The sequence below is a fragment of the Dermacentor albipictus genome, chromosome 5 (genome assembly GCF_038994185.2).
Source record: "Dermacentor albipictus isolate Rhodes 1998 colony chromosome 5, USDA_Dalb.pri_finalv2, whole genome shotgun sequence".
Lineage (NCBI taxonomy): Eukaryota > Metazoa > Arthropoda > Arachnida > Ixodida > Ixodidae > Dermacentor > Dermacentor albipictus.
The window spans coordinates 51228856-51256656 of record NC_091825.1 but is presented as its reverse complement, the minus strand read 5'-3'; the positions used below and the strand labels follow the sequence as shown (position 1 = coordinate 51256656).

The following is a 27801-nucleotide window of genomic DNA, read 5'->3' as shown; positions in this document are numbered from 1 at the left end:
GCGACCAACACGTAGACGACGCGAGACTGATCTCGACATCGCGCACGGCGGAGTGTGCTGACCGCGTACGGTTACGTTGCCTGTGCCAGTGCGTCGAACTATAGACGCTGTTCTCGCCAACCTGCTTTAGCCTGTGTGTGCGCGCGCTCACGTTACGTCAGACTATATATGCGCCTTAACACACATACACAAATATTCAAAAACCCTGGAAACCCGCCGCGGTTGCTATTGTATTGGGCTGCTAAGCACGTGGACGCGCGCTAGAATCCCGACCACGGCGGCTGCATTTCAATCGGGGCGAAATGCGAAACCACCCGTGTACTTCGACTTAGGTGCACGTTAAAAAACCTTAGGTGGTCCAAATTTCCGGAGTTCCGCACTACGGCGTATCTTATAATCAGAAAGCGGTTTTGGGACGTAAAACCATCTAATTAAAGGAAAATGTGCAAGAGAGAACGGCTGCCTCAGTAGTTCAAATGGTAGAGCGTCGCACTCATAGTGCGAAAGTTGTGGTTCCGGTTTCCTTATACAACAATTATATGGACATTCCAGGCGAATTTCTGTCGTCGGCGTCATCATTGCCATCAGGTTCCGTATAAAGTCGAAGGGCGATAAAACGGTCGCCGCACGCCGTATACTGTATGTGCGAGTGAAAGCGTGCGAGGGTACACCACCGAACGCGGTTCAATTTCGCGTGCGCAAGCGAGGAACGTGGTCCGAAAGTGTGCCCTATCCTGTCGGCCGCACCAGGTAGGAAGGGGGAGGCGGGGGTTCAGGCGAAGGAGGAAGGGCGTTCTGCTCTGGTGGCTGCTTGGGTGCCTCAACGTCATCCTCACCCGCCACTCCGTACACACTGGAGTCAACCGCGGCGTCTACTACGGCGTAGGGCACGCGAATGGCAGACGCCGTAGGGACGCGTTGCCGGCACTCGCGTGTCTTGAAAGCAGTCTGCGACGTGGCCAAAGTGCGCACTCACACGGGCCTCATCTTCATAGTGGTCTGCGATGTTCGCAGAGCGCGAATGGTACCGGTAGCGTCGTATGCGCTGCGCTTTCGACGGTTCGTTTGCGTTGAAGCGAGGGACTCATGAAAGTCTATTCGTTTGCTGCTGCCGCGATTCTTTCCTCGAGAATGTCGACAGCGAGTTTCCGCGCTCATCGAGCGAGATGTGTTCATGTTTGCCTGTTCGCGCGTGACACCGTGCTTCCTAATTTAGTTAAAACGTTGAGTGTCTTTTTTGTGTACACTTTCACATCCGTTACAATTTCCATACTTAAAGTAAACAGTTAACTGCCCTTATGATTTCCTCGGCTTCATGTAGTAGTGAATATGTGAAGACAGTGCGTACGACATCGCGTTTGCCGATATGCGCCTCCCTAGCCGTGTCTTGCTCCCTTGGTCAAGAGTCAACGCGATTACATATAGTGTCCCGTGGTAGTGACGGTAAAGAAAGCAGCAAAACTGTGAATGGCGAAACTAGTGTTTTATTAGGCGAACCTGTACCCTCAAAAATGGGCTACACACAAGCACACCGACAACGGCGAACACAGTCGGCGATCGTTGAAAATCTGATCAGCGGGTCAAGCGCGTCAGCTCTTATTCACGAGCCATCGAACGTTTCAGAGTAATCGCTGTTGCCCGTGCGTCTTTCAGAAAGTTCTACACCATTCGCGTCGCGCATACATGCAATCAGATTACACAAGTTTCGATGAGAACAGACAGCAGATAGAACCATGGCTAACGTTCCAGAAACTTCCGATACATGCAGACGCGTCCTGCGCTGAGCGATAACATTTGTTAGACGCGGTCACCCGATAAGTAAGTACACGTGTCAATAGTGTAAATATACCTTCATAATCGCATAACATATCGCATAATCGCATAACCTTCATAATCGCATAACAGCGACAATTTCACGGTGGTGTCAATCAACCACAGGGGCTCGACCGTTAACGCGGCTTCGGTATGAAGCACGTCGTCGCGTGCGGCGGAGCAAGTGGCCATTGCCTTGGCCCTCCTGGATGACGGACATGCCAATATCTTCAGCGACTCCAGGGCAGCCATCCGCGCCTTCAGCGTCGGCGCCGTGTGTAAGGAAGCCTGTCGCATCCTCGACGGCAAAAGCATCACCACCCACACTCTCACGTGGTTCCCCGCTCACATGGGATCCATCACGGGAGGCCCCACAAACCTCAACGAGCTGGCCCACTCCAAGGCGCGAGGTCTCACTTTCCGCGACCATGGAGAACTCCAACGCCGGCCCGCAGCGGTGGAGAATAGAGATCAACCGACCACATATAACGAAATTGCGCAGCACTTTCATCTCGGCAGGAGAGAGTTTCCCCTTCCACACAAGAAGTTAAATAGAGCGCAGGCATTCACCTTCAGATTACTGCAAACAGGCTCATATCCCAGCCCGGCTTTATTCCACAAGTTTATCCCGACACCTATGCCACTAGTTCTTGCAGGCATTGCAATGACATCGCTAGCCTAGATCATATGCTCTGGCGTTGCCCCTCGTTACGAGGCACAGAAGAAATCAATGAAGACAAATGGCTCTCCGCTATCAAGAGCCCTGATGCCGGGGTGCAACTATGGGCTGTCCAGAGGGCCCACGATGCGGCGGTCGGGCAAGGCCTGACTGTCCCAACGTGGGAACGGCCCGCAGCGCGCTGAGTCGCGTGCCTCAGGACCTTATTAAAGTTTCGCATCCATCCATCCATCCATTTGAAATTACCGCGGCCATTCATATCTTTCACTTACTTTCCTATATACTTTCCGATGTCCAAATGGCTCAGTGGCTTGATCGGTGAGTTTGGCGACAAAGAATCCAGTGTTATTTTGGTGACGACAGCAGCGGGAGCGATCAGAATGAGAAAGAACTGCAAACAATCCGTCCACACAACACCACGAAGTCCTCCCTAGGGGAAGAGATAAGAAAGTAAGTTAACCTGCAGGTTGCACCCGGTGTTGTCCTACACTGGGGCAGGGGAGAGGGGAAAGAAAAAGGCGTATTTTTGACATCGGCGTCACCATGATGTTCCGTATAAAGTAGTCGAAGGGCGAAAGACCGTTGCCGCGCGCTGCATGCTGTATGTCAGAGTGAAAGCGCGACAGGGCAGCCGACGATCGCGGCTCAACCTGGCGCCTGAAAGGGAAGAAAGCGGAAAAGAAACGCGACGTCTTGCGTCGCACGAACGGCCCTGGGGGAAGGGGAGAGAATAGGGTGGCGTTTTACTCCCGCAGCAATGCGTACTTTGCACTCTCACACTTGCGCTATCTTGAAAGCGATGTGCAGGCGCCTCGCATCTACATGTGTGCTGTGTTCTCGCCGCTCAGTTTGCATGGAAGTGATAGACAGCACGAAGGTCACTTCAGTCGCCGCTGCTGTCGCGCTTCCTTACATGAGTTTTTGACAGCGAATGTCCGCGGTCATCGAGTGTGATGTGTTCTCATTTACCCTTTGCGCGCCTGATACCATGCTTGATAATTTAGTTAGTATGCACATGCTTATAAGTCTACACGGGCGATAAAACTACTATCCTTACTTCATATAGCTGTCCAGTAATTTGCTATCGCAATGGATACTTCGAATGTCGTGCGAAACTGCGACATTTTCTTCCGAATATGCCGAAATCTCTTGAAATTGCGTTGCTTGCTTTTGTTAACCACCACAGCTAAAAAAAGTTCACATTATTTAGATGGGAAACATGGTCAGGATAATGTGATAAGTTCTACGTGGCACGAGCAACCTAACAGCTCTCAAGCATAAAATTCCGGATTACATGGACCGGTGTCAGAGAAATGACTTACCAGTGCAGTGTATAACGTGCCCGACATCCCTATGAACACGATGCACCCAATAAGGGGCACGTTGAACACTGTAGCGAGAACCGTCATGTGAATGAACCACGAGCACCGAACAAATTTTTGTCGCCGGCTTTTGGTAATCAAGTCAACCGAAAATATTATCTAGCACAATGAATATTAACTTGTCTGTGGGGCTTACCTGTAACAAGCGCCAGCGATGCAGCAAACACAGAAGAGGCGCCGACGATTGACTGTATAAAGAAAGGAGCAAGAAGATATTATTGGGCGAAAGAGGAAGACTAAAAGGGGAGGGAAGTTAGGGAAATTGTGTTTAAGGAACAGCTGACTACCTTTAGCTGCTGTAGGAGGATGGACAGAATCAGAAATGATAAACATATTCTACCAAATAAAGAAAGAATTGAAGTAAGCCTGCGCATGAACCCGATGTCATCATCCTCATCAGGTTATATACCACTCACAACGAAAGATTTGCCCAGTGGTGTCCAAAACATTCGCTGTTTTGCGTAACCAGACTCGGCAAAGATATCGCCACACTAAGCCTTAAGTCCGCCCTCACCATGGCGTGCGAACAACAACGAGCAACAGCTTTCACATACAGGTTCCGCGTATATTAGAAGCAGATTTTCCTCGTGCTGCCGTGACCACTCTTTCAGAATGCTTGAAAAGGCAAAGTGCACTGGCAGACATCATGTCAGTTCTCGCGCAGTTGCAGAAAGCATTGATGGTAAGAAGAGGAGGGCCGACTGCCTTATAGTCGCTCTCTTATCACATATAATTGTGAAGTTAGGCAGTGCACAGGCATTCAACGTTCTGTTCACGGCTGAAAATAAGTTAGAAAAGATATACATAATACGCTACAACACGAAGAAACAAGAATCAGTTTACCTGTAAGAAACGACTTGACAGGTGTTATGTAGAGCATACCAACCAGTTCGCAGAATGCCGCATGGGCGTCGTTTGTAAAGTTGCTTTTACCTGCGGCCACTTTTAAATAAACAAGCCAGAAAGAGCATTCCATAAATCAGAGATTATGTAAACGTAAACGTTCGTTGACTTGTGGATCACCGTCTAACTTTTCGTTGCACCGTCGTGATCGAAATTGTACTCCAAAATTTGCCGACAGTATATAGTTCTATTCAGACATAAGAAAGAAGTGGACCTCATGGTTTAGGTATGCAAATCATTAGTACCAGTACATACTAGGTTTGTAATTCATCCCTCGAATATCTCGCACAAATGAGAACTGTCATGCCTAAATTTTAATCGAGTGCCCGCGCATGTTTGTGAATGGTGGGTGAGCGCCGCCTCCCAATTGAGCACGCGCACACACATTTTTCGTCCTTCTTCTCTCCCGCTATTGTGCTACCTGTTACCTTGATACTCATGGCAAAAAACTGGGTTAGTTGGAAATTAGACATTTCATGCATTCCCAAAGCTTAAGGGGAAACAATAAACCGAGAAAAGAAACGACAACGGGACAGGGACAAAAAGATATCTCGGAGACCAGGCGCAGGCTCCGCGGCGCAACGTTAGATGGCGCCCAGTGCTCTTGCAGCTTGATGGCGCGACCCACCGTCCCGTTGCAAAAGGGACGCTCATAACAATCATCCATCCATCCATCCATCCATCCATCCATCCATCCATCCATCCATCCATCCATCCATCCATCCATCCATCCATCCATCCATCCATCCACCCGATGCGCGAAAGAGGATCCTGAAGTGCACGCCTAATATGCAACTCTGATGTGTCCATCATTTGTTGATGAGAGCTGCTTTATTCATGCCTTCGTATCGAATGAGTGTCATGTAGGGATTCTAATGGTTGCGCAGGAGAAAGGAATTATGAGGAATGTGCCGGTTTATACAAACCAATTCCTCTCAGCATCTGTGAAATTTAAGGGATCTTTTGATTCAATGCTAAACGCATCACTGTCGACCGTCCGCGGGAGATGGTTTCCACTTAATATTGTAGTCATTGTAGAGTGGCACATTTTTAGGGGCACGCACCTTGTTACGCAAGTTAACGGAAACACGTTCACTGAAGAACAGCCGCACACCTATTGCTGCATTCCCAGTGACCCAAGTTGCCATTAAAGAGGTTCATTGAAGACCAGCGCAGACTGGCTGGCACATGCCCAGTTCGCGAAGTCCGCATCAGAGAAAGAGAGGGCAAAAATTACAAATATAATACAGGTAAGTTAAGCATAGACTGAGCCCGGCTGGCTACCCTACACTGAGGAAAGGGAGAAAGGGTGGGAAAGATTAAGAGCAGAAAAAAAATGCGCTGTTCAGCTCCTCCACCAAAATGTTACGTGCGGAGAGACGCAAATAAACGAGCTGATTACAATGTATTTCCAAGAGCAGCGCAGCCAGAGACCAAGATGCAAAATAGCTTGTGCCAGACCCAAATTCCCGTCTTCTTGCTTCGCGCCATGTCTCTTAAGCGCCTGCTGTATCGTAACAACATCACCGATGTAGCAACAGGTATTTGCTCTACATCAATGACGGTCACTCAGTCCGGATCGTAGACGGTAGCTCAATCCGGTAGCCTTCAAGAATCTCAGCAGTGCTTTTGTGCCATTTGGTGCCTGCGATATGCGAGGCAATGATCCGAAGAACTTGTTTAAGGTGAATTGGTTGTCCATCCAACTGATTTAGAGCTGTGCAGACGTCATGTATTTCATTTTAAAAGGATGGAAAGTATCACAGAAGGTGTTCTATAGTTTCCTTGAGACCGCAGACATTGAATTCGGCGCTATCAGCATTGAAGCATGCATATGCATTGGTGAATTAGACGTGCCGGCGTAAGCGGCGCAGTATTGATTCATCACTTCGAGGAAGCCAAGGTAACAGCCGCAGTTGCATAGATGGATTGAGAAAATGCAATCGATGCTGGGTGAATCCAGGTGTTTGCCACATCTCCAATGACATACGCTGCGCTAGCTTGCCTAATTGTTGGGCAGCATCAATCCTCGATAAAGGTACAGAAACAAGGTTGGGTCCTTCGTGTGCTTTCCTAGCAGCTTTGTCGGCGAGGTCATCGCCGAAGATACCGCAGTGACCCGGCAGCCACTGAAAACCAACGTCATGTCCTTTCGCCATCATATAATGGTGCGTAACTCGTATCTCCGACCCAAGTATTTCACAGGACCCGCGACGAAGAGCTGACAAAAGACATTGTAGGGCCGCGTTTGAGTCACACAACATTGCGCACTGATTAGCCGGTTGATTGTTTATACAATCAAAGGCGCCTCCGAGGACAACAAGCTCTGAACCGGTCGTTGTTGTGACGTAAGACATCTTGCATCTGATGCTTATTGATCATGATGGTACATTGAGCGGAGCTCGTCTGAGGGGAAAAGCCATCCATAAATATGTGGACACGGTCAAAGCAGAAAGTATGCAAACATCCAGAGTTGCTCGCTTCAAGGCCAAGGTAGGCAGGTGAGTCTTCTTTCTTATTCCTAGAACGGAAAAGCGCCCGTTAGGTTGTTTTAAACACCACAAAGCTGACGGCGAACGTGCTGAGGGTGTGAAGCTCGACGGTAGGGAGGCACGATGGAAGCTGACTACATTGGGGAATGAGGCCTATGGTCGTCGTTCTGGCAGGCAAGCAGGATAACTTGACTGCACCCGGGAAACGTGGTGATTATGCGCCCTAAGCGCGTCGGTGATATTGGAAGCCGTGATCGGACTGTCTCGAGCCATTATAACCGTTCCTGCTGTTGAGGCGCTCCGTGAAAGGCTGAGGCAAACGCGTAGTGACTATGCATGCACACTCTGAAGTGCTGAAAGATTTGACTTGTAAGTTTTAGAAAGCACAGGAGGGCTATAGCATAGGAATTCGATGAAAAAGTGCTTGGTACACCTGTAGCGTGGAGGTCACTGATGCTCCCCATCTTTTGCCGGTGATGAATTTGAAGACGTGGGCAATATATGTGTGCGTCTTCGTTAAGTGGGCAACCTGAGGGCTCCAGGAGAGGTCCCGGTCAACAATCACACCAAATACCGACTATTTCTCTTGTAGGAAATAGGCTGGCCATTAATGCATACTGGATTACCGGACATCGCTATTTGAATAAAAGCGACTCACACACATCATTCAGTCCAGATGGTTAGGCCTAGTGTGCAAAAATAGCCAGATGCCTGTGTTGCTGCCTTGTGTAATATTGCACGAACCTGCAGGCGAGTCAGTGCTCGTACCCAGAAGCCAATGACGTCGGCGTAGTTTGTGAGATTCACTGCTTTAAGTTGCGATTTCGCCAGACCGAGAAGCGCGAGGTTGAAAAGAATAGGGCTTAGAACACCGCCTTGTGGAACGCCATGGCATGTGTAGTGGTCGATAGTCGGACCATCTTCCGTAGGTACAAACAAGTATCTTCGCCTGAAGTAGTTTCGGATCCATTGAAATACTCGCCCTCCTAGTCAGAGTCAGGAGTTGTTTTATTTAGGCATTAAATGAATTACAGGATTGTGTGGATTGTGGATTGTCAGAGACTTAATCGGCACCTCCTATGATAATGAGGGCAGAAAAATTAATTAAAGCAGCAAACAGTAGTAGCGAATACAAAAGATGAAATACATCACAGTAAAAGCAAAAAAAGAAAGAAAAGGGAAAAAGCAGCAGTAGCGAAATGAAACAATAAACTGCATCTCAGGTAAAAAAGAAACAAAGAAAAGAAAAGAAAGGAACCAAAAGATGCAATTAGGGTAAAAAACAAAGGTAATTCAACACTCCTAAGCAGTTGTCGGATGGTTACAGGGTGAAAAATACTAATAAGAAACGAAAAAAAGAAGATAGAAAAGTCACATTTATTTTCAGCAATGTAATACAACCCCTGATGAGATGCTTCATCAACAGAAGGTTGTGGACAGGTAGGTATGATAGGGAGTGGGAAAACAAAACGAAGTAAATGGAAGTAATCACAAGTATGCGGAATATGGCATGGGTGTGAGGAAAGTTCTAGTTTTTTTAATTTCCCAATTGATTGAGAGACTTTGAATACTGTGCCCGCTTTTGCCAGAAATTTTTGCAAGTTTCGCGGCTTTCGTGTATAGAAATACAAAACTTTGGTTACTGCCCTTGACTTACTGTGAGAAAAATGTAGATCACGCATGCCGTCAAAGAAATGGTGGCATTGAATCGCAGACGAATATACTGGACAGAATAAAAATAGGAAAAAAAATTATACTTCAATAGTTCGTGTTATTCTGTGAAGTCAAACGTCCTGCACGCCAGTTCTAAGATCGGAGGGTATTCCGATTTGAACCAGAAATCCAAAATATAGAGCCTCATTATAAAATATAAGTTGGCAGTATGTCACGTGGAACACTTCGCCTTGATGTGCACGCACTTAACGGAGAAAACAACGAAACTGTTTCCCTGCCTAGAGAGAAGGATTCTGCCCCCGCAGATTTGTAAACCGTATACTGAGTTCGCCTGAGCGCCAGGAGTAACCAGGAGAACATTTCTATGTCATGTTGATTTCCTTCATCAAAGACATTGAGTTGATAAACTTTGGCTAAAAGACCTCTGCTACAAACGTAATTGATGCTCAAGCGACACAATTACCGCTCAAGCACGCCGAGATGATCTCCCTCACCCCGGAGTGCTTTAGCCTGAAGTTCAATGTGTGACCGATCTTCCGTTCTGCAGCCTCGGTATTGAACTGTACCCATGCCGTCACGACCACTAACATAAGAAATTGATTTGCACAGACATCCGCTACAGGAGCTATCATGATCATAATCATCAGCCTGGTTACGCCGGCTGCAGTGCAAAGGCCTCTCCCATACTTCTCCGACTACCCCGGTCATGTATTAATTGTTGCCATGTTGTCCCTGCAAACTTCTTAGTCTCATCCGCCCACAAAATTTTCTGCCACCCCCTGCTACACTTCCCTTCCCTTGGAATCCAGTCCGTAACCCTTAATGAGCATCGGTTATCTTCCCTTCTCAATACATGTCATGCCCATGCCCATTCTTTTTCTTGATTTCAACTAAGATGTCATTAACTCGCGTTTGTTCTCTGACCAAATCTGCTCTTTTCTTATCCATTAACGTTACACCCATTATTCTTCTTTCCATAGCTCGTTGCGTCGTCCTCAGTTTAAGTAGAACCCTTTTCGTAAGCCTCCAGGTTTCTGCCCCGTACGTGAGTATTGGTAAGACACAGCTGTTATACACTTTTCTCTTGGGGGATAATGAAAACATGCAGTTCATGTTCTGAGAATGCCTGCCAAACGCACCCCAGCCCATTCTTATTCTTCTGATTATTTCAGTCTCCTAATCCGGATCCGCGGTCACTAGCTGCCTTAAGTAGATGTATTCTCTTACCACTTCCAGTGCCTCGCTATCTATCGTAAACTACTGTTCTCTTCCCAGACTGCTAAACATTACTTTAGTTTTCTGGAGATTAATTTTTAGACCCACCCATCTGCTGCGCCTCTTCAGGTCAGTGAGCATGCATTGCAGTTGGCCCCCTGAGTTACTAAGCAAGGCAATATCATCAGCGAACCGCAAGTTACTAAGGCATTCGCCATAAACTCTTATCCCCAATTTTTCCCAATACAGGTCTCTGAATATCTGCTGCAAACACGCTGTGAATAGCATTGGAGAGATCGTATCTCCCTGCCTGATGCCGTTCTTTATTGTGTTTTTGTTGCTTTCTTTATGGAGCACTACGGTGGCTGTGGAGCCACCATAGATATATTTCAGTATTTTTACATACGGCTCGTCTACACCCTGGTTCCGTAATGTCTCCGTGACTGCTGAGGTTTATACTGAATCATACGCTTTCTCGTAGTCAATGAAAGCTATATATAAGCTTTGGTTATATTTGGTACATTTCCCTATCACCTGATTGACAGTGTGACTGCGGTTTATTCTTGTGTAGCCTATACGAAATCCTGCGTGGTCCTTTTGTTGAAAGAAGTCTAAGGAGTTCCTGATTCACTTTGCGATTACCCTTAGTAAATACTTTGTAGGCAACGCACAGTAAGCTGATCGGTCTATAATTTTTCAAGTCTTTGGCGTCCCCTTTCTTATGGATTAGGATTATGTTAGCGTTCTTCCAAGATTCCGGTACACGAGACGTCATGAGGTATTGCGTATACACGGTGACCAGTTCTTCTAGAACAGTCTGCCCACCATCCTACAAGAAATCTGCTGTTACCTGATCCTCCCCAGCTGCCTTCCCCCTTTGCATAGCTCCCAAGGCTTTCTCTACTTCTACCGACGTTAATTGTGGGATTTCAAATTTCTCTAGACTATTCTATCTTCCATTATCGTCGGGGGTGCCACTGGTACTGTATAAAGCTCTATAGAACTCCTCAGCCACTTGAACTATCTCATCCATATTAGTAATTATATTGCCGGCTTTATCTCTTAACGCATAAATCTGACTCTTGCCTATTCCTAGTTTCTTCTTCATTGCTTTTAGGCTTCCTCCCTTCCTCCGTTTCTACAGCAGCTATAAGCCCCACTAGCAATGAGAATATGCTTCAGAACGCCTGCGTCAGCGCCTGGCGGCCGCTTTATTCTATGTCGAGATAAAAAACGAAGATTTTTACATGAAACCGGTTAAGAACACAAGGCTACACGCATGCAAACCGAACGCACCGTAACTAGAATTGACTAGACGTAACTACACGCAGATGAGTTAAAAACTGTGCAGAAACATGCGGCACATTTCATTTTTTTTGAATTGGCAGTCTTCTTTTATATACCATAGCCATGATAACAAATTATGCACCATCGGTGATTTAATGTGGAAGCTGTAAATGTCAGTCGCGAGCTTCTCCAGCAACAATAAATTGTTCAGTTAGGAAGAGGTTATAACATGAGGTGACAAAAAGAAATGTTCCCGCAATTAAGTACATTTTGCAAGCGCGAGGTAAACAGTCCGGAAAGGAAAATAATATAACAATGAAACGGCGCCCCTTACCTTTACTTAATTTAAACGCAAGCTAATCAATCATTTCAACCCAGTATAACACAAGCAACATTGAAAAACAAGCAACTGCGTCTTAGGTGTTATATATAGATTCAAAATTATTTTCATGAAACTACTTCTGGCACTTTAACCCCATGACATTTAGCAGTAAGGAGCCACAATGGCAGTCGTTTCATCCACCCATCTTTGAGCTGGGATAAGGGGAAGATGGCGGCGCATTCCTTCCGTCACCGTGAAGACTGTATATTGATCTTGTCTTTCTATTTGGAACCCAATTGCGGAGAAACGTCATTGTGCTTTATTTTATTGTTCTCGGAGCTGAATCGAGCTTCTGCTTCAACTGCACAGTTTCTTCGCGTCAGCGCAGAGTACTGTGTCCTGAGCTAACTCTATTTTATCGCATAATTTCTTATGGACTAAGTGACACTGTTTTATCGTTTGACTGCCGCTAAATCCATATTTCAGTATAACGTCAATACTGACTGCGGTCATGTTGTCTTATAGTCAAAGCAATTATTTGTCTCTAGCGTTTGTGAATACAGTATAAGGGTGCATTTAGAGGCAGCGCGACACTCATAATATCCATAAAACTATGTCAAGGGACGCAATTTTGTTTTAATTTTTTAAAGCAGGCATATGGCATGTAAATAATACTAGCCTCGAATATCGATGTGATGCGAAGCCTGTAGAGCACGGGCATAAAAACGTGGGTACCAAAAGGAATGCAGAACAGGGGCGTCAGGAAGGACCAAGTCATGTGCCATCCGTACGCGTAGTAGTGAGCCGGAAGGCCGATGAGACCAGTTGAAGAGAAGAGTGACACGACGGAAGAGGCGGCCAGGGGAAACGTCTTGAGCATCCTCCCTCCGAGGAACACTTCTGTCGCCGTCACTTTGCTTCCGGGGCCAACGTTGGCCTTGCGGAAGGAGAAGTAGAGGCCGACGGAGAGGTTTGTCGCCACCAGCACGCCGACAATAATGTACTCCAAGACTAGCGCCATCTCGCACACCTCCTGCAACGAAGTATGCAAGCTGTGTTTCTCTTGCAAACTACAGTGGTAAGTTAACATTCTCGAAAGAAGCAATAGAAATAGAAAAATTCTCACATACCAATTTGTAATAGAAATGTCTTCTTGCAAACTATTTATCTGCTGTCAATAATCCTGTTAACTAAAAGCTATGCATGCCGTGGCCACTATGACGGCGCTGCGCATTAGTATCGTCGACCACGGCCAGCGAACTATTAGTGTGAAGCCTGCACACATATGCTGCAAATAAAAGCTATCTGCGCAGCTGTTTCCTCATCGCCATTACTTTTTGTCATCACGTAAAATGTATAAGCAGGCTTGGCATGTGTAGCTCAGAAGGCCGACCTCTTCGCCACTTTTTCGACGTTAAAATATATGCTTCGTTATCTGCTTCTACCGCTCATGCACATATTTTTCGACGTTAAAAGATGTGCTTTGTTATCTGCTTCTACCGCTCATGCACATATTTTTCGACGTTAAAACATGTGCTTCGTTATCTCCTTCTGCCGCTCGTATGCCTGGACGGTAGAAGCAGATAACGAAGCCCGTATTTTAACGTCGAAAAGCGGGCGGTGACGGCGGCCTTCTGAGCGACACATACGCTGCCTTCGTATCCATTTTTTGGAATGACAAAGACTAGTGACGGTGGGGATGAGGCACATGATGACGTGTGATGTGTTAGGGCGCAAGGGCCAGGAGTGGCCAAGGAGCGCCATGACAAATGGTAATTCCATCAATGAATTGCGGATGGCGTGGAGAATAAATTTCTCATGGTAGACATGACATGGGCGTTAAAGGCATAAAATCTGTCGCTGTAAATTGCGTAAAATTTTTAGGTACTAAAACAACGACACTGACTAGTTAGTGATGTGGACAGTGGCCATTTGGTTTCGTTAAAAAGATAGTACAACAAAACATAACAGTGACACTACAGCTTCAAGAGAGCCCTTGAATACAAGGGCTGTTAATCGAGTGCTGGAAATTACATGACCAAATTATTTTCAGTGTCTGTTTCAGCTAAAAACTCTAACACTGTTTTCAGGTTAAAAAGCGTGTCATTGCTAAGGAAAAATGCCGGGCGAAGAAATATATTTTCGCGATAAGCAGATGGGGAATACTTTTTCCTCCCTGCTCTATTGCAGGACATTGAATAAGGACATGGATGAGTGTGTATTATTACCACACTAACTAAAAGTCGGAGGATCCTGCCAAGGCAAGAGGTAAGAGTTAGTACTCTAACTGTGACCTGTGATTTATCGGCCAACAAGTAATTCCTGGTACGGTGGAGTTTTCTCACTTATCCAATTCTGTAGTTTTGGTTTTATCATGTGTAGCATATTCAATGGTTGGGTATCTCACTCTCCTTGCCAGTGCTTCGTTAGTTGACGGCGTAGAAAAGACTTTAGGTTTGTTGCAGGGATGGGGATATTCCCACCTGTCTCGCTAAACTTTGCTGACGTAGTTTTTTCATCAGCAGCTCGTTGCCTTTTATAGCTTTGTGGCCAGATATCCAGCGCAACAAGCTGTACAATTCATTCAAAACATAGTTCTTGTGTTCTCGCAAACTAATTATGGCTCTCACGACACTTAATGGGTCTGTGCAGACAATAGCCTTAGCCACATTTGTGAGCCTTATTTTGAATGGCCGAGAGCATAGCGTACACTTCTGGTGTAAAGATACGGGTGTGTGGGTTTAGTGGCCCAGATTTTTTTAAATATGGGTCTGAGAGCTCCGTAAGCGACACCAGCGGGAGACTTGGAAGCATCTGTGTAAAATTCATCACAGAAATACTTCTCATTAGGCTCAAGAAAGAAAATGTAAATATATGGTGCCTCAGGCTTTGTTTTCAATATTTCCATGAAAGAGATGTCGCACTGCATAGTCTGCCGCTCCCAAGGCGCTGGAAACACAGCAGGAGCCATTAGGGCGTTCTCTGAAAGAGGGACCCCTGTTTTTTCTCAGCGCTTCCAAGTAGAGGGACAGAGGAGGCCGGATGGCTAGGCGATTACGGAACAGCTCGACAGAGAACATGTAGCAAATATTAAATTGACATGGATTCTCAGTATGTGATTTCACTTTCAGGGCGTAGGAGAGATTTAAAAATGTCCTTTGTAGAAGTAGAGACCATTGGTAGTATTCAACGTGCAGTCTTTCTACGGGACTGGCCCTGAAAGCACCTGTAGCAAGACGGATACCCGATTGGTGAATCGAATCTAGCATCTCCAAGGTACTAGGTGTAGCAGAGTTATACACTATTGCTCCGCAGTCAAGGCGTGACCTTATCAAACTTCTACACAAGCTCAAGAGGCACCTTCTCCCACTTCTCCAAGTTGTGCGGGACAAGTGCTTCAGTTGATTCATTGCGGTATAAATGTTATAAACAGGAAGAAGGTGCCTCAGAAAGGCTAGCCAACGATTCGATAGGAGGACCTATCTTCGTCAAAGGTGGCCTAATCATCCTCGGCATGTTAGTTTTAAAGGTTTAGTGCAGTGACGTGACGTGCGGATGTTGTCGGTGGCGGCTGGTTGTAAAGGGGAGACTTCAAAGAGAATAAGCGCTGTCTCCTGACGTCTGTGAGCGTGGTTCCCAAGACGAGGGCACAACAGCGGGAGAGTGGGAAGGCTGGGAGAAAACAAAGGAAAGAAAAGGAGAGAAAACAAAAGGGCGGGAGGACCCCGAAAAGAAAGAAGAAAAAAAGAAAACAAGAAAAGAAAAAGAGGGGCACGGGGGGGGGAGGCGGGGGGGTGCTGGGGAAGCGAGAGGTTAGGGAGCATTCACGGGTGTCTTTGGCGGCATGTTTTTGTGGCTTTAGAAGAGCCGGTCAGGTGGTCAGTGCGCGAGTAACAAAAAAGACCCAAAAAGACATCAGTTGAAAGAGTGACTTTAGTAACGTAGCAGCAATGCATCGAGCAATCTTGAAGGAGTTAAGATGGCAACAAGGAGTGTGGGGGGCAATGCATGGGTTAACTGGAAGGCATCGGCATGGTCTTTCAAAGGACGTTAGCCCCAGTAGCTCAACGTAGGTGTCGTTACGGCGATATAATGGTGATATGGATGGAAACAACTTTATTTTGAATCCGGCAAATTTGACGACCCGGGCTCAGGTCTCCCATGAGGGGACTTCGAGGCCTTGCCTCATCGTCGCCTGTCGGGCTTGCTGGACAGCACACTCTTGTGTCTTGAGGTTGGAGCTGCGCAGAGCGGGGGCCCACTTCGACGTAAGAGCCTCCGGAGCTACTGCCATTGTAGCTGATGTAACCCGACACTCCCACAACATGTGTGACAGCGTCGCTCTAGTTTACTGACATAATTTGCCAAGAGCAGTCGGGTATTGCGCGGGGAAAATGTGCTGCAATCGCACCGGACTGGGTAATGTTTGTGTTTGCAATTGTCGCCAGATGACTGCCTGGCGACGTTTCAGCTTGGGGTGAGGTGGGGGCAGCAACCGCCTGCCTAGCTGGTAGTGCTTGGTGATGTCATTATACCTGACCAGGCGTTCTCGCGTGTTTTGAACCAGGAGTTCCGAACTCGAAGAGGCGGTCTCCGATTCTGCGCGGCGGGTCAGTTGTCGCAGAGAGCGGTGTGCTACCTCGTTCAAGTTAATGAGGCCCTCATCGGTAGGGGTGGGGACGTGCGCTGGAAACCATATGATCGCGGTGTTATCGAAGTGCTGTTGACCAGCTTTCTTTAGAATCTGAAGAGCTTTGGAGGAAATGCGCCCCCGCGCGTAGTTGCGAATTGCGGATTGTGAGTCGCTAAAAACTACCCCGCAGAGGGGGTCGGTAAGCGAAAGCGCAATCGCTACCTCTTCTGCTGTTTCGGGGTATTCCGTTGCGACACTACACGCGTGCGTAAGCCGGGAGCTAACGTCTACGACTACCACCGTGAACAGGTGTTCTCGTGTGTATTCTGAGGCGTCTACAAAGCGCGTAGTCCTCTTTCCACTCAAGGAGCGCAGCAGTGCCTTAGCACGGGCCTGGCGTCGGCCCCAATTAAATTCGGGGTGCATGTTTCGAGGTATAGGGGCGACAATCAGCGTGTCGCTGAGGTCGGGTGGAATGACCTGTTTCTGACCGTGTTGGACGTGGTAGTTGAAGCCGAGTTTCTGCAGGATGTACCGGCCCATGGCTGTCAGAGACATGCGTTCGAGTTGAGAGGTCCTTTGCGTATCCACGATTTTCTCAAGCGTGTTGTATACCCCCAGCTGTAGCAGACGAGCAGTGCTTGTGGACTCCGGTAGGCCAAGGGCGATCTTGTAAGTCTTGCGTATGAGGGTGTTGATTTTCTCCCTTTCAGCGACATTCCAGTTGTGGAAGGCAGCCACATAAGTAATGTGACTGATTGCGAAAGAGTGTATGAGGCGCCTGACACTGTCCTCCTTCATGCCCGTGTGCTTGTTTGTAATGCGTTTGATCAGGCGGGTAGCCGCTGTAACCTTGCCTTCGATTTTGCGAATAGCTTCTGTGTTTGACCCGTTGGCTGTTATATGCATGCCTAGGATGCGTATCTTCGGGACTCGGGGAATGCAGGAGCCGTCTTGCGTATAGAGGATTATGTCGTCACATTGGCGCGATTCGGCTGTAGGCTTGGGCTGGCGGCGCGGGCAGTAGACGAGCAGCTCCGATTTCAGTGGAGATAGTCGGAGACCTGTGTCTTGGAGTTAGGTTTCGACTGCAGAGACCGCTGCTTGTAAGGTGCATTCTATCTGACCGTCACTGCCCTTGTTGACCCACAGGGTGATGTCATCTGCATACAAGGCGTGATGGACGCCATCGACCACGTCGAGGTAGGCCGGGAGACCCAGCATCACGAGGTTGAAAAGGAGTGGGGATATGACCGATCATTGAGGAGTGCCGGTGCTTCCTAGTGTATGTTCGTCGGATGTCATGCTGCCGACCGCGAGGGTGACTGTGCGGCGCGACAGGAAGTCTCTGACGTAGTTGTAGCTTCGCTCACTCAAGTTGAGCTTGTTTATGCGGCTCAGGATTGCTGCATGTGCTACATTGTCAAATGCCTTTTCCATATCTAGGCCGAGTATGGCCCGGTTGACACTAGTTGGGTCATTGATAATCTGGTGGTAGAGCTGGAGCATGACGTCTTGAGTGGAGAGGTGTGATCGGAAGCCCACCATAGTGGGTGGGTAGGCTCCAGTGTCTTCGAGGTGGTGGTTGATGCGGGATAGGAACGCGTGCTCCATCACCTTGCCGACGCAGGATGTGAGGGAAATGGGCCGCAAGTGATCGAGGCTGGACGGCTTGCATGGCTTCGGTATCAGTACTGCTTTAGAGCGTTTCCACGCCTCTCGGATGCGACCTGCTCGCCAGCATTTGTTGATGTATGCCGTAAGAGCGGTTATCGAGGCATCATCGAGGTTTCTTAGAGTCTTGTTCGTAACCTTGTCGGGACCAGGTGCTGATTTGCCATTAAGGTCGTGGAGAGCTACGCGGATCTCTGACTCGTGAAATTCTTCATCGAGTGTCACATTTGTCTCTCCAGTGTAATCTCCGTGTTGAACATCGGGCCGTTGAGGGAAGTACTTGGCTAGCAGGCGTGTCACGAGCTCGTGATCACTCGTGGTAGCCTGTTCCTTGTGCAAAAGGCGTTGCAGGTTTGCTCGCTGAGCGGGCTTGCTCTGCGTTTCCCCCAAGAGGTCACGAAGGAGTCGCCACGTGCTGCCATTGTGGAGCTGCCCATCGACTGCGTTGCAGATGTCATACCACTGTTGGCGGCTTAAGGTCCGGCAATGTTCCTCCAGCTAGCGATTGATATGTGCGATCTTCTTACGAAGCTTTCGGTTGTGCCTTTGCTTCCATCTTGCGTTTAGTGACGTCTTGGCTTCCCAGAGGTGGGCTAGTCGGCTGTCGATCTTGTCAACCTGGACTTCGGGTGCGAACGTCTGCGTCGCCTTGTTCATGTCATCTTTGAGCGTCTCCATCCATGCCTCGATGTCATCGATGTTCTCCTCACCTCTCTGTTCAACTCGCTGCTTTCGGAATTTGTCCCAGTCCGTCCATTTGAATATAGCTTAGGAAAAGGGGGTGTACCCGCCTGAGGATTTCGTGTTTCTATGATCATGTGGTCACTACCGAGATCTTCAAAGGTATTGCACCACATTGCTTGAGGGACGTTACGGACCGCCGTCAGGTCTGGTGTCGTGTCCCGTGCCGTAGAGGTGCCCGTGCGGGTCGGCGCCGTGGGATCGGTAATAAGAGTTAATTCGGCATCATGCAGGTCCTGCCACAGGCGTCGACCTTTGGCGGTAGTGTGGCCATAGCCCCAGGCCTCGTTCGGGGCGTTAGAATCTCCCCCCACCAGAAACGGGTTTGCGCCCGCCAAGGCAAGCGCCCCTCGGAACAGAGAGAGGAAACGAGCCCGTGAGTGAGCCGGATTACTATATACGTTGAGGAGAAATACACTGTAGTTGCGTGTTCTATTGGGAAGGAGCTCTACAAGCATGTTTTCCGCATGTGTGCCGCTTACGCTGTGTTCTTGCACTACTATCCCTTTCCGACTTCAAATTGCAAGTCCGCGATCAACGGAATCGGCGAGGCATGCGCAGTGTAACCTGGAAGCTTTGGTACGGTACCTACTGTTTCTTGTATCATTATGATGTCGGGTTTGGGTTGCGCGTGTCGGACGTATTGTTGCAGCAGTGGTTGCTTCTTCGTGAAGCCCCGACAATTCCACTGCCACACCATGAGCTCGTTAGTGGGGCTGGCCATCGCGGTGCTGTACTTGTGCGTTACCTGAAATAGGGCTAGGGTGAATGACTGTAGGGCCCATGGTGGGCATCATTTCCATGCCTTGGCGAAGGCCTATGTGAGTCTCGATTTTGTCTATATGGGTTTCAACCGTGTCTGTTCGAGCAGTGAGGTTATTGACCGCAACCCCGATGTTGCGAATCCCGGTTTGAATTTCTGAAAGCAGCTTCCTCATTTCATCTTGTTCTTTCCGCCAGTCATGTATCGTGACATGTGCTTTGCGCCAGTCACTTACTGCTGATTCGAGGTTCTCGAGCTGTTGAGACTCGGAACTGGCCGCCGCGCGTTTCCTTGTGGGCGGCGCCGCACTGTCGTTACCGTTCGTGACTGGACTCGAGACTAAAGCAGGTTTAAGTAAAGATGTCCGCGCCATTGACTGTTTAATCTCTCGAATTTCTTGGGTTAATTGTAGCACGACCGTGGGTAACTGTGCGTTTTCGCGCTACATTGCTTCTAATGCCACATCCCTAGGGTCCCTCTTATTATTGGGTTCTGAGGCAGTAGCTCCCTGAGCCTAGCGTCTCAGCGAGCCCTTACCCGCATCTGCCCAGCTCACCTTGTCAGGTAGGTCCGAATCTTGCTGGCCGGCTTGCTTCGGACGCCGAGAGCTCGAACGGCCATGGCTCGGCCCGGGGGTTTTGCTGCGCGCCCGGCTCCGAGACCTGCTCTGCCGGCGGGATGGAGGCCCCGCAGCCGAGCGAGACCGGGCCCGGCATCGAGAGCGGGAGCGGGAGGCAGGTGGGAAATGTTCGTCGTAATTCTGTTGTTGTAGCTCGAGGGCGGCCTCCGCCGCTGCTCTCTGTCGGTCTCCGCGACGTTTCTCAACAAGATAGGGGGTCTTGAATCGAGCCTTGCAGGTCTTGTCCGCAGTGGGATGCGTTCCACCACAAAGGTGACTCCTTGGCGTGCATGTGTGATTGGGGTCTGGGTTCGAGGCTCCGCAGCCTCTACACACACGGTCTTGGGGGTTCGGGCAGACGTCCATGCGATGGCCGACGCGCCCGCACTGGTGGCACACGTGTGATACCCTGTGTGGCTGAGGCGGCGAAAAAGGCATACTGTCGTCTGGGACATTGGAATGTGTTGGTGAGGGCGTTTCAAAAAATATATAACAAGAACAGACAAAACAAAAAAGGGGGGAACCGAAACCGGAATAACAAATTCAACCACATGAGTTATTTCGATCCTCACTGTGATCTAATTCATTCGGACATTTATGGCAACAAGCGCAAAGCGAAACCGGGCGCGAGAAGGGCAGACAAGAGGTTCCGGTTATCTATGTTTTTCCGCTACAATATATAGTATAAATATATAATAGGGGTGACCCGTCTCAAATAAAAGAAGCTCAAAGAAAACGGTGCATGATACGAAGTTTAGACTTACGGTGTTCGGTTGTCAGAAGTATGACGACTGAACGTCGTAGGTCTTAAGATCGCATCTTGCACCGTTTTTTTATCTTCTTTTTTTGCATTAGCAGCTTCCCTAACGTGTGGTAACACGCGGTAGAGGCGCGAACTGCGCTGACTGACCGTTACCATTTGACGCGAGCAATTTCTATCATCGTCAGTCACTCCGCATTAGACATGTCCAACGCGATTGAAGCAGGGATGCCTTGACGATGACTCCGTCGCGCGCTTTCTCCTCCCGACCCCTTTACAGGCAGGACACCCTGTCCAGTTGGTGGCGCCACGATGGCAGGAAATGCACGCCCTGGTCATAATCCTCGGGCGGTTGCCCTGGCAACGGGAGCATGGTCTTCAGCACGGCTCAAGAATGGCAGAAGCGGTGCGAGGGCCAGCAACGGGGACCGCGGTGTTGGCGCCTCGAGGTGGTCGCATGCGGTCGCCGCCACCTCAAGCGCCCGCACTTCGCCCTCCTGAACCCGAAGGAAGACCGCGTGCAGCGCCTGCGGTCTTCGATGGCCGTGCTGCGAGGCCACGGGTGCCTGGCTGGCGCAAACCGCTTCCACAGTCACGGGGCCTGCGTCTCTTCGTGTAGGAAGCGGTTTCCATCGCTGGGCTAGCTATTGCTGGGCGCGCCTTCGAGTGATTGCTTTCCTTCGCGAACATTGTGCCTGTTCATGTGGGAGGGCCTTTTGTTATCTCATAAACATTCTAGCTTTGTAATGCTCCTATGAACGGCGACAATTGTACATGCCGGCTAGGAGCTTGTTTAAAATTGGGCTCCCAAGCAAGGTGCCCTAAGCCGCCTGTAATCAGCGTTTTGAATAGGGAAAGTTATGGACCCCGTGTCGCAGAAAATCCGGCGTCAGCGTCCGAGCCCGGCGTCCAGCGTCGGACGTCCTTTCGGGAAGAAGGTTTCGGTTTTAGAACCATGCATATCAAACCATGCGGCGCAAGGAAGCTACTGAAGTAATTGAATTTCCCAAGGTAAAATACGTAGAAAAATCGTCAAGCACGACATACACACGACGTACAAACATGATAACGCCGCATTGTAATTTGAATATAGGAGAAAACATAATTCTGTTACACGAAAATTCAAAGAAACCACGAATCCCTTTTCCAGCGTTCCTACCATTCACAGAGCGGCCGTGGCCTCCCAGATTCGCGCGCGCAAATCCTCAAATCCCAAAGACCTTAAGGTGGCGCGCCCGGTTCCTTGCAACACCTCTAGATGGCGCTCGCCTCCGCCATATCAAGGCTTAAGCAAGAGGCCCCGTTTCTACCAGAAAGCTCGCCTTCATGCATAACGTTCGCCCCCGCGTTTCCCGGTAAATAATAGGGTTACATTAGCTGCTATTGCCGGGAATCGGAAGCAGCAGTCGGGGACCTTTGAACGCTATCGCGTCCCACTGTCAAAGGCGAAGCGGGATACGGACACAAAGTCTGAACATTTTACGATAATACAGAAAATGAGTCCTCAGAGCGCGAGTACACCGAAAACAAGTAGTCACTTCACTCATTTTTCAGCGGATGGCTTTATTTTTGGCGTTTTTCTGAGCGCGGGCAACGCCGCCCGGCCCAAGCGAGTTGGAAGGCGTGAGGTCACGACGCCCCCGTCGGATAGCCAGCCGGCCGGCCGCGGTCGTTCAAGGCGCGCCGCCGCCACCATCGCGAGCGTGGATTCGGGTTCTGGTGCGTCTATCAGCGATGAGTACACGTCTGTAGACGAGGACCGTTCCAACTTAGCAAGAAATATAACCGCTTACGGTTACGAGCCTTCCGCTTCAAGCGGCGAAGAGCAGGCGGCCTTGAACACAAGCAGGCAGGTCAGGCAGTCCGGGCCAGCAACATGGTAATTTCTTTTCCTAGTAAACTTGAAGTGCAGCGGCAGCTGTTCGTAACGTTATGTTACGTAGGATGCAAAATGCCTAGTTTCGTGACCCGCGTTGAGGCGGAAAGTCAGCTATTACGACTGAATCGTAGGTAGCGTAGCTCGTCGCTTTGTGCTTACCTACGCTGTCGGCTTTCGATCGCTGCACACTTCGTTTTTACGCGACGAGGCACGGCATGTGTATAATTTTCCAGCCGTCTCATAGCACTGTGTTTACGACTACTATCACATTCACGCCATTAGAAGCCATTTACTGGTTGAACTCGTTGAGATGGGCAGCTGCGCTAGGGACCCATCGACCAGATCACTTAGCTGCATCGATTCTATGGCCATAGAGAAAGGAAAGTCTTTGACTGTGACATTTACTAGGGAAATGCTGCGCGAACAACCAAGTCATGAAACCCGACGCATGATCATGCAGAGACCTATGAAAATCCGTAATTTCTTGCTTGAGGTTGAAAAGCAACATGTGAAAAGGCAATGTAGATAAATGTGCTGCGCATTTTAGATTACTACACATGTATGCTGTTGTCTGGCGTTCATTCGCTGGCTGTGTTTTGTATATTTGATCAATTAAAAGAGTGCTCGTATGCTGTCGTTCAATATTTGACGCAGCGAAAGTGTACGCAACAGGACTATTTTGTTTTGTGACAAAAACATGCATCCACATCGTAAACAATTTCTGTCACAAGCCGAGAATATATGTTCTTGCACAGCCAATGAAAGGGTAATTTTTCTTCTTTCAGTAGGTGCTCCTGCGGTCACCGCTGCGGCTACACGCATACGGAAAGAGAGAGGGTCTGTTGGCAGAACAACAAAAGGGGGCGAGCGCAGCTAACAGTTGCGAATGCATCACTAAGCGCCCGCTCTTTGAATTGTATTGCCTCAACAGGAACCTTTTGAGCGGCATGCCAAGGCTTTTGAGCGCAGCCGGGCTGGTCGCATAATCATCGTCGACGAAGTGGTCCGCGCAAACGAAGCCATTTTTTAGAAGTCTCCATGCTGGGTGTGGTGGCCGACAGGCACGTATGCAAAGTTTACGCACCTTCTCGTCTCTGGGAAGCGTGCGCGACGGCGTGTCACGACCGATAATGCTGTTATAACAGCCGTGGGCGCAGTAATGTCTGAGCATTTTCTTCCGCCGCGACGAATGCGTCAGTACCGATCGACGACCGTGCTAACACGCGTGTAAGGCGCACCACCTGCATGGAGCGCTGACAGGGATAATGTTTCAGACGGACCACATGCGAACATAGCCGACGGCGATAAACAAACACTGCAAGGGACCGACACTCCGGAAAGACTGCGCCGTCTGTGGCTGACCTTGGCCGCGCGCGCGGGCGCGTGGGGGTGTCATGACGTCAAATTTCAGCTTCTCCCGGCGGCCGCTTAGAGGAAAGGCGCAACAGAAAATCACAAAAGAAAGGTGTTTCTTGTTCTTTTTTTCTAAGCAGCTTGTTGTATTCGTCATTTTTAACATTTCAACTTTTGTTCTGACGCAAAAAACCACCAACCAATTTTTGTGTCCGTATCCCTTTAAGCATCCTCCAAAATTTTTACGTGCGTTTTCTGGCGTTGCGTCTCTCCCCGCCGAAGCACGAATGGCGCGAGCCTCTTGAGGAGCACGGAGACTAGCGCCAGCCCAGCGTCAGACAATTTAGCCAGGTGGATTTCCCTCGAAGCAGTGTGCAAAGTCAGTCAAGTCAGCTATAAGGAATATTCCTGATTATGGTTATCGTGCCTCATTTGTAGTTCTAGAGCAAAAAAAGAAATTACGACAGAACTAATCTCACGATTATTGTCCTCGGTAATGCGATTATCATTCGAGCAATGGAACGACACATCGTGTTCCTGAAGTCGCATGTACTTACCATGCGTAGCGGTCATTCTGAGACTTCCTGTGATTTGACTGTATGCGACATACTTCGATATCTTCACAATTGGAGCATGGCCCTAGTTTGACAAGGTCGCCCATGAGTGTGGCGGCACAACGACGACTGTACGACGCCAACGCAGTGACGACGAGGAATAACATCGATGAAATAGCAAAGGCGGTATAACCACGACGGCTGGACGGCACTAAGATTATTCTTAAATCATCGTGGTATAATGGCAGTGCGACGACGACCTGACGAGTATGACCACGAGTATAGAACGACAATGGTGTTACGATGACAGTATGACCACGAATGCAAGATAGCGACTGTCCGACAACGACGCAATGAGCACGATGACATGACAATGGCGGATAATCATGATTGTATGACGACTCCATGATTACGATGGAATAAAGGCGGTATGACCGTAACAGGTTGACGTTACTGAAGGGATGGCGATGGTAAAACGATGGCGTGACGAGATGCCATGTCGAGAGCCTGATGACGAAGTTAGAACGACAAAGGTGGAGCGACCGCGACGAATTTGAACCATCGAACTCGTGGATGAGTGGTAGCGTCTCCTTCTCACACTCCGGAGACCCTGGTTCGATTCCCACCCAGCCCGTGTTGCAAGTTATTTTTTTATTTATGAAGTGCCTTCCGAGATTTATCGCTCACGACCAACGCCGGCGAAGCCGACACTGGTTTTTCTGCGACACGAGCTTCTTAACGCTGTAGCGTTAAAATGTGAAAATGCCTTCGTGGCGCGTCTCCAATCTTCTGTGCTTACGCATTAGAGTTCGTCAACTTCAAGCGTCTGTTGTCACTCCGCCGGCGACTCACTCACCCTTAGTACCACGCCAAGGTTTCTTGGTTGGCTGAACGATCGCGGCTGTGTTGACAGGCGAAGCTGCCGCTCCCAGGCACTAGGAAACGAAGAGGTGCCAGCTCTCTGGGCTCGCGGAGCTTGACTGGCCCGTTGGCGGCGAGCTCGGCTCAAGGCAAGGGCCATCAGCACTGCTGGCAGCCGCGCGAGCTGTAGCGCGGTGTGGTTGGGCCGTCCGCAACGAATCCCGGCACGCGGTATCCTCGCCTGCAACGCCGACACCCACCCCCGCGCACACTTCTACGTCGTCCACTCGTCACGATAGATATCTAGATAGATAGTAATCCCCTAGAATATGCGCAAAGTACCTAAAGAATGCGAACGCATTAAAACACAGATGTGAGAAACCACTGCGGTAAGACCGCGATGACAGATACGCGGAACGGCTGACGTGACGGTGTGTATTTGATTTCAGTCATCGCAAATTCGATTCGCCTCATCATGCGAAGTATGATTTATGAGCATACTGCAGCGCAGCGAACGCATCTCGCTAAGTTAATGACAAGGTGTGAATCACCAGCCCTCGTTAATTGAGCATAGCATGCTTCCCCTTTAAGTGCCCTTTGAATGAAATATTGATCTAAAACCGTCAAAACAAGCACATGCCGCAGCATCAAACAAAGCATGACAGTTAAATACTGGCATAAGCCGACTCCCATACCTATCGCAGATCACGGCAAGGTCGTGGTGTTGGGCAGCCGTCTATGCTCGCAAATTATCCCCCCCCCCCCCTCCGTACCACATATAAGTAGAGAAACATTCGACGGAGTGGCAATGTAGAATCCCAGAAATCACGTGTTAGTGTGTGTTCTGGTATGGAGGAAAGAAAGCGACCACCTGCGTGCCGGCGTATTTCGCTGCAAGTGACGGGGTAACGTCGTCGTGCAACCTGAGTGGGTCACAGCAGGGAAGAAAAGTGTATTCTACATAATTAATATTCGTGCAGCTGCGCAGTGGCACAGTACTTTAAGAGCACTACATCCTGTAAGGCCAGTCCTTCACCCATCGTTTTTATTGTAATCAGCTTTCAAGTCAATCGTGGCAATTTGTTATTGTCCACATTTTTTCTTTCTTTGTAGAACGACCTATAATCGTGCTGACATCGCTTCCTGCGAATATGGCTCCGGAGGCTGAATTCTTAGCACAATTTGCACACCGACATCATTTCCGCTGGCGTGCTGCAACTGCATTATATAATATTTTAAAAGAGCTCAGACATATATTGTACGCTATAAATTTGTAGTTCATTTGCATGAGAAATTGCAGCAGTAGTCATCTCACGATGACTGCCGACGGTGATGGATTAGCATGGAATCAGTATAGCGGCACAACTTATTACCACCGTCGAGACGAGTAATGCATGAGGTGTGTACTGTAGCGAGACTCTTCTTTCGCGCGTCCTTAAGAACACTCGACGCCACCTCGCGCCGCCGACGTGGAGCCTGCGCTTGGCCTCCAAAATTTATGGCACGCTGGTGTGCGCGAAGGCTTAGAAAGGCGTCATGCGACAACCGGACTCCTCTGTAGAGCTCTTTTCTGGGCTCGCAGCGTCATCTGGTGGCACTGTCGAGAAGCTCCACTTGGTTTCCGAAAGAGAAGCGTGAAACCCTCGTGTGGACCCCCGCTCACGCGGCTGTGCCCGGCAACACGTCGGCTCACAGTTTGGCTCGAAGTCTCACGCGCCGAGCCTGGCCCGCGGATGCGGACGGCACAAACGAGGGGGAGAGACGCGAGGAACCCTGTGAGACTTATCACGAAATAGCCCATAGGCATCGCTTGAGGCGTCGCGAGCTCCCACCACCGGCCAAGCAACTCGATAAAACGCAAGCAGTCGCGTTTAGACGACTCCAGACAAACACATACCCACACCCAAAGTACATTAACAAAATCACAGGGGGCAAGGAAAGCGACCTATGTAGGCTAAGTTAAAAAATAGGGACACTCACACACATAATGTGGGAATGCACCTCGCACCCGTTCTCTCATCCTCCCGTCAGCGACGAGACTGACTGGACAGCCTGGCTCAGGTCCGGGGACGTCGACCGACAGCTGGAACTGGTGGACTGGGCGGAGAAGGCCAAGCAGGCCCAGGGCCTTACCTGAGCCCTATCCCTATGCCACTTCTCCCTTTCACCTTCTCGCGTTCAATAACGTTTACTACCAC

General features: G+C 49.1%; 1 protein-coding gene across 11 annotated transcripts in view; it reads right to left on the bottom strand.

The window, feature by feature from the left end:
- The window catches only part of LOC135899163 (sodium-coupled monocarboxylate transporter 2-like), an 83227-nt gene extending 56851 nt beyond the window's left edge, over positions 1 to 26376 (bottom strand). For 3 of the 11 annotated variants that reach the window (XM_065428422.1, XM_065428424.1, XM_065428425.1), the window contains exons 1-3: positions 25599 to 25862; positions 12446 to 12799; positions 4010 to 4061 (exon numbers count right to left, since the gene is read on the bottom strand). In XM_065428422.1, the coding sequence (XP_065284494.1) occupies positions 4010 to 4061; positions 12446 to 12799; positions 25599 to 25763 (571 nt within the window). In that variant the 5' untranslated portion in view covers positions 25764 to 25862. Of the gene's footprint in view, positions 1 to 2763; positions 2922 to 4009; positions 4062 to 12445; positions 12800 to 22749; positions 22965 to 22994; positions 23129 to 25598; positions 25863 to 26298 lie in introns of those variants that run through there. The other 8 variants (XM_065428420.2, XM_070539575.1, XM_070539576.1 and 5 more) reach the window with 6 other exon arrangements.
- Positions 26377 to 27801: the final 1425 nt, after the last annotated feature.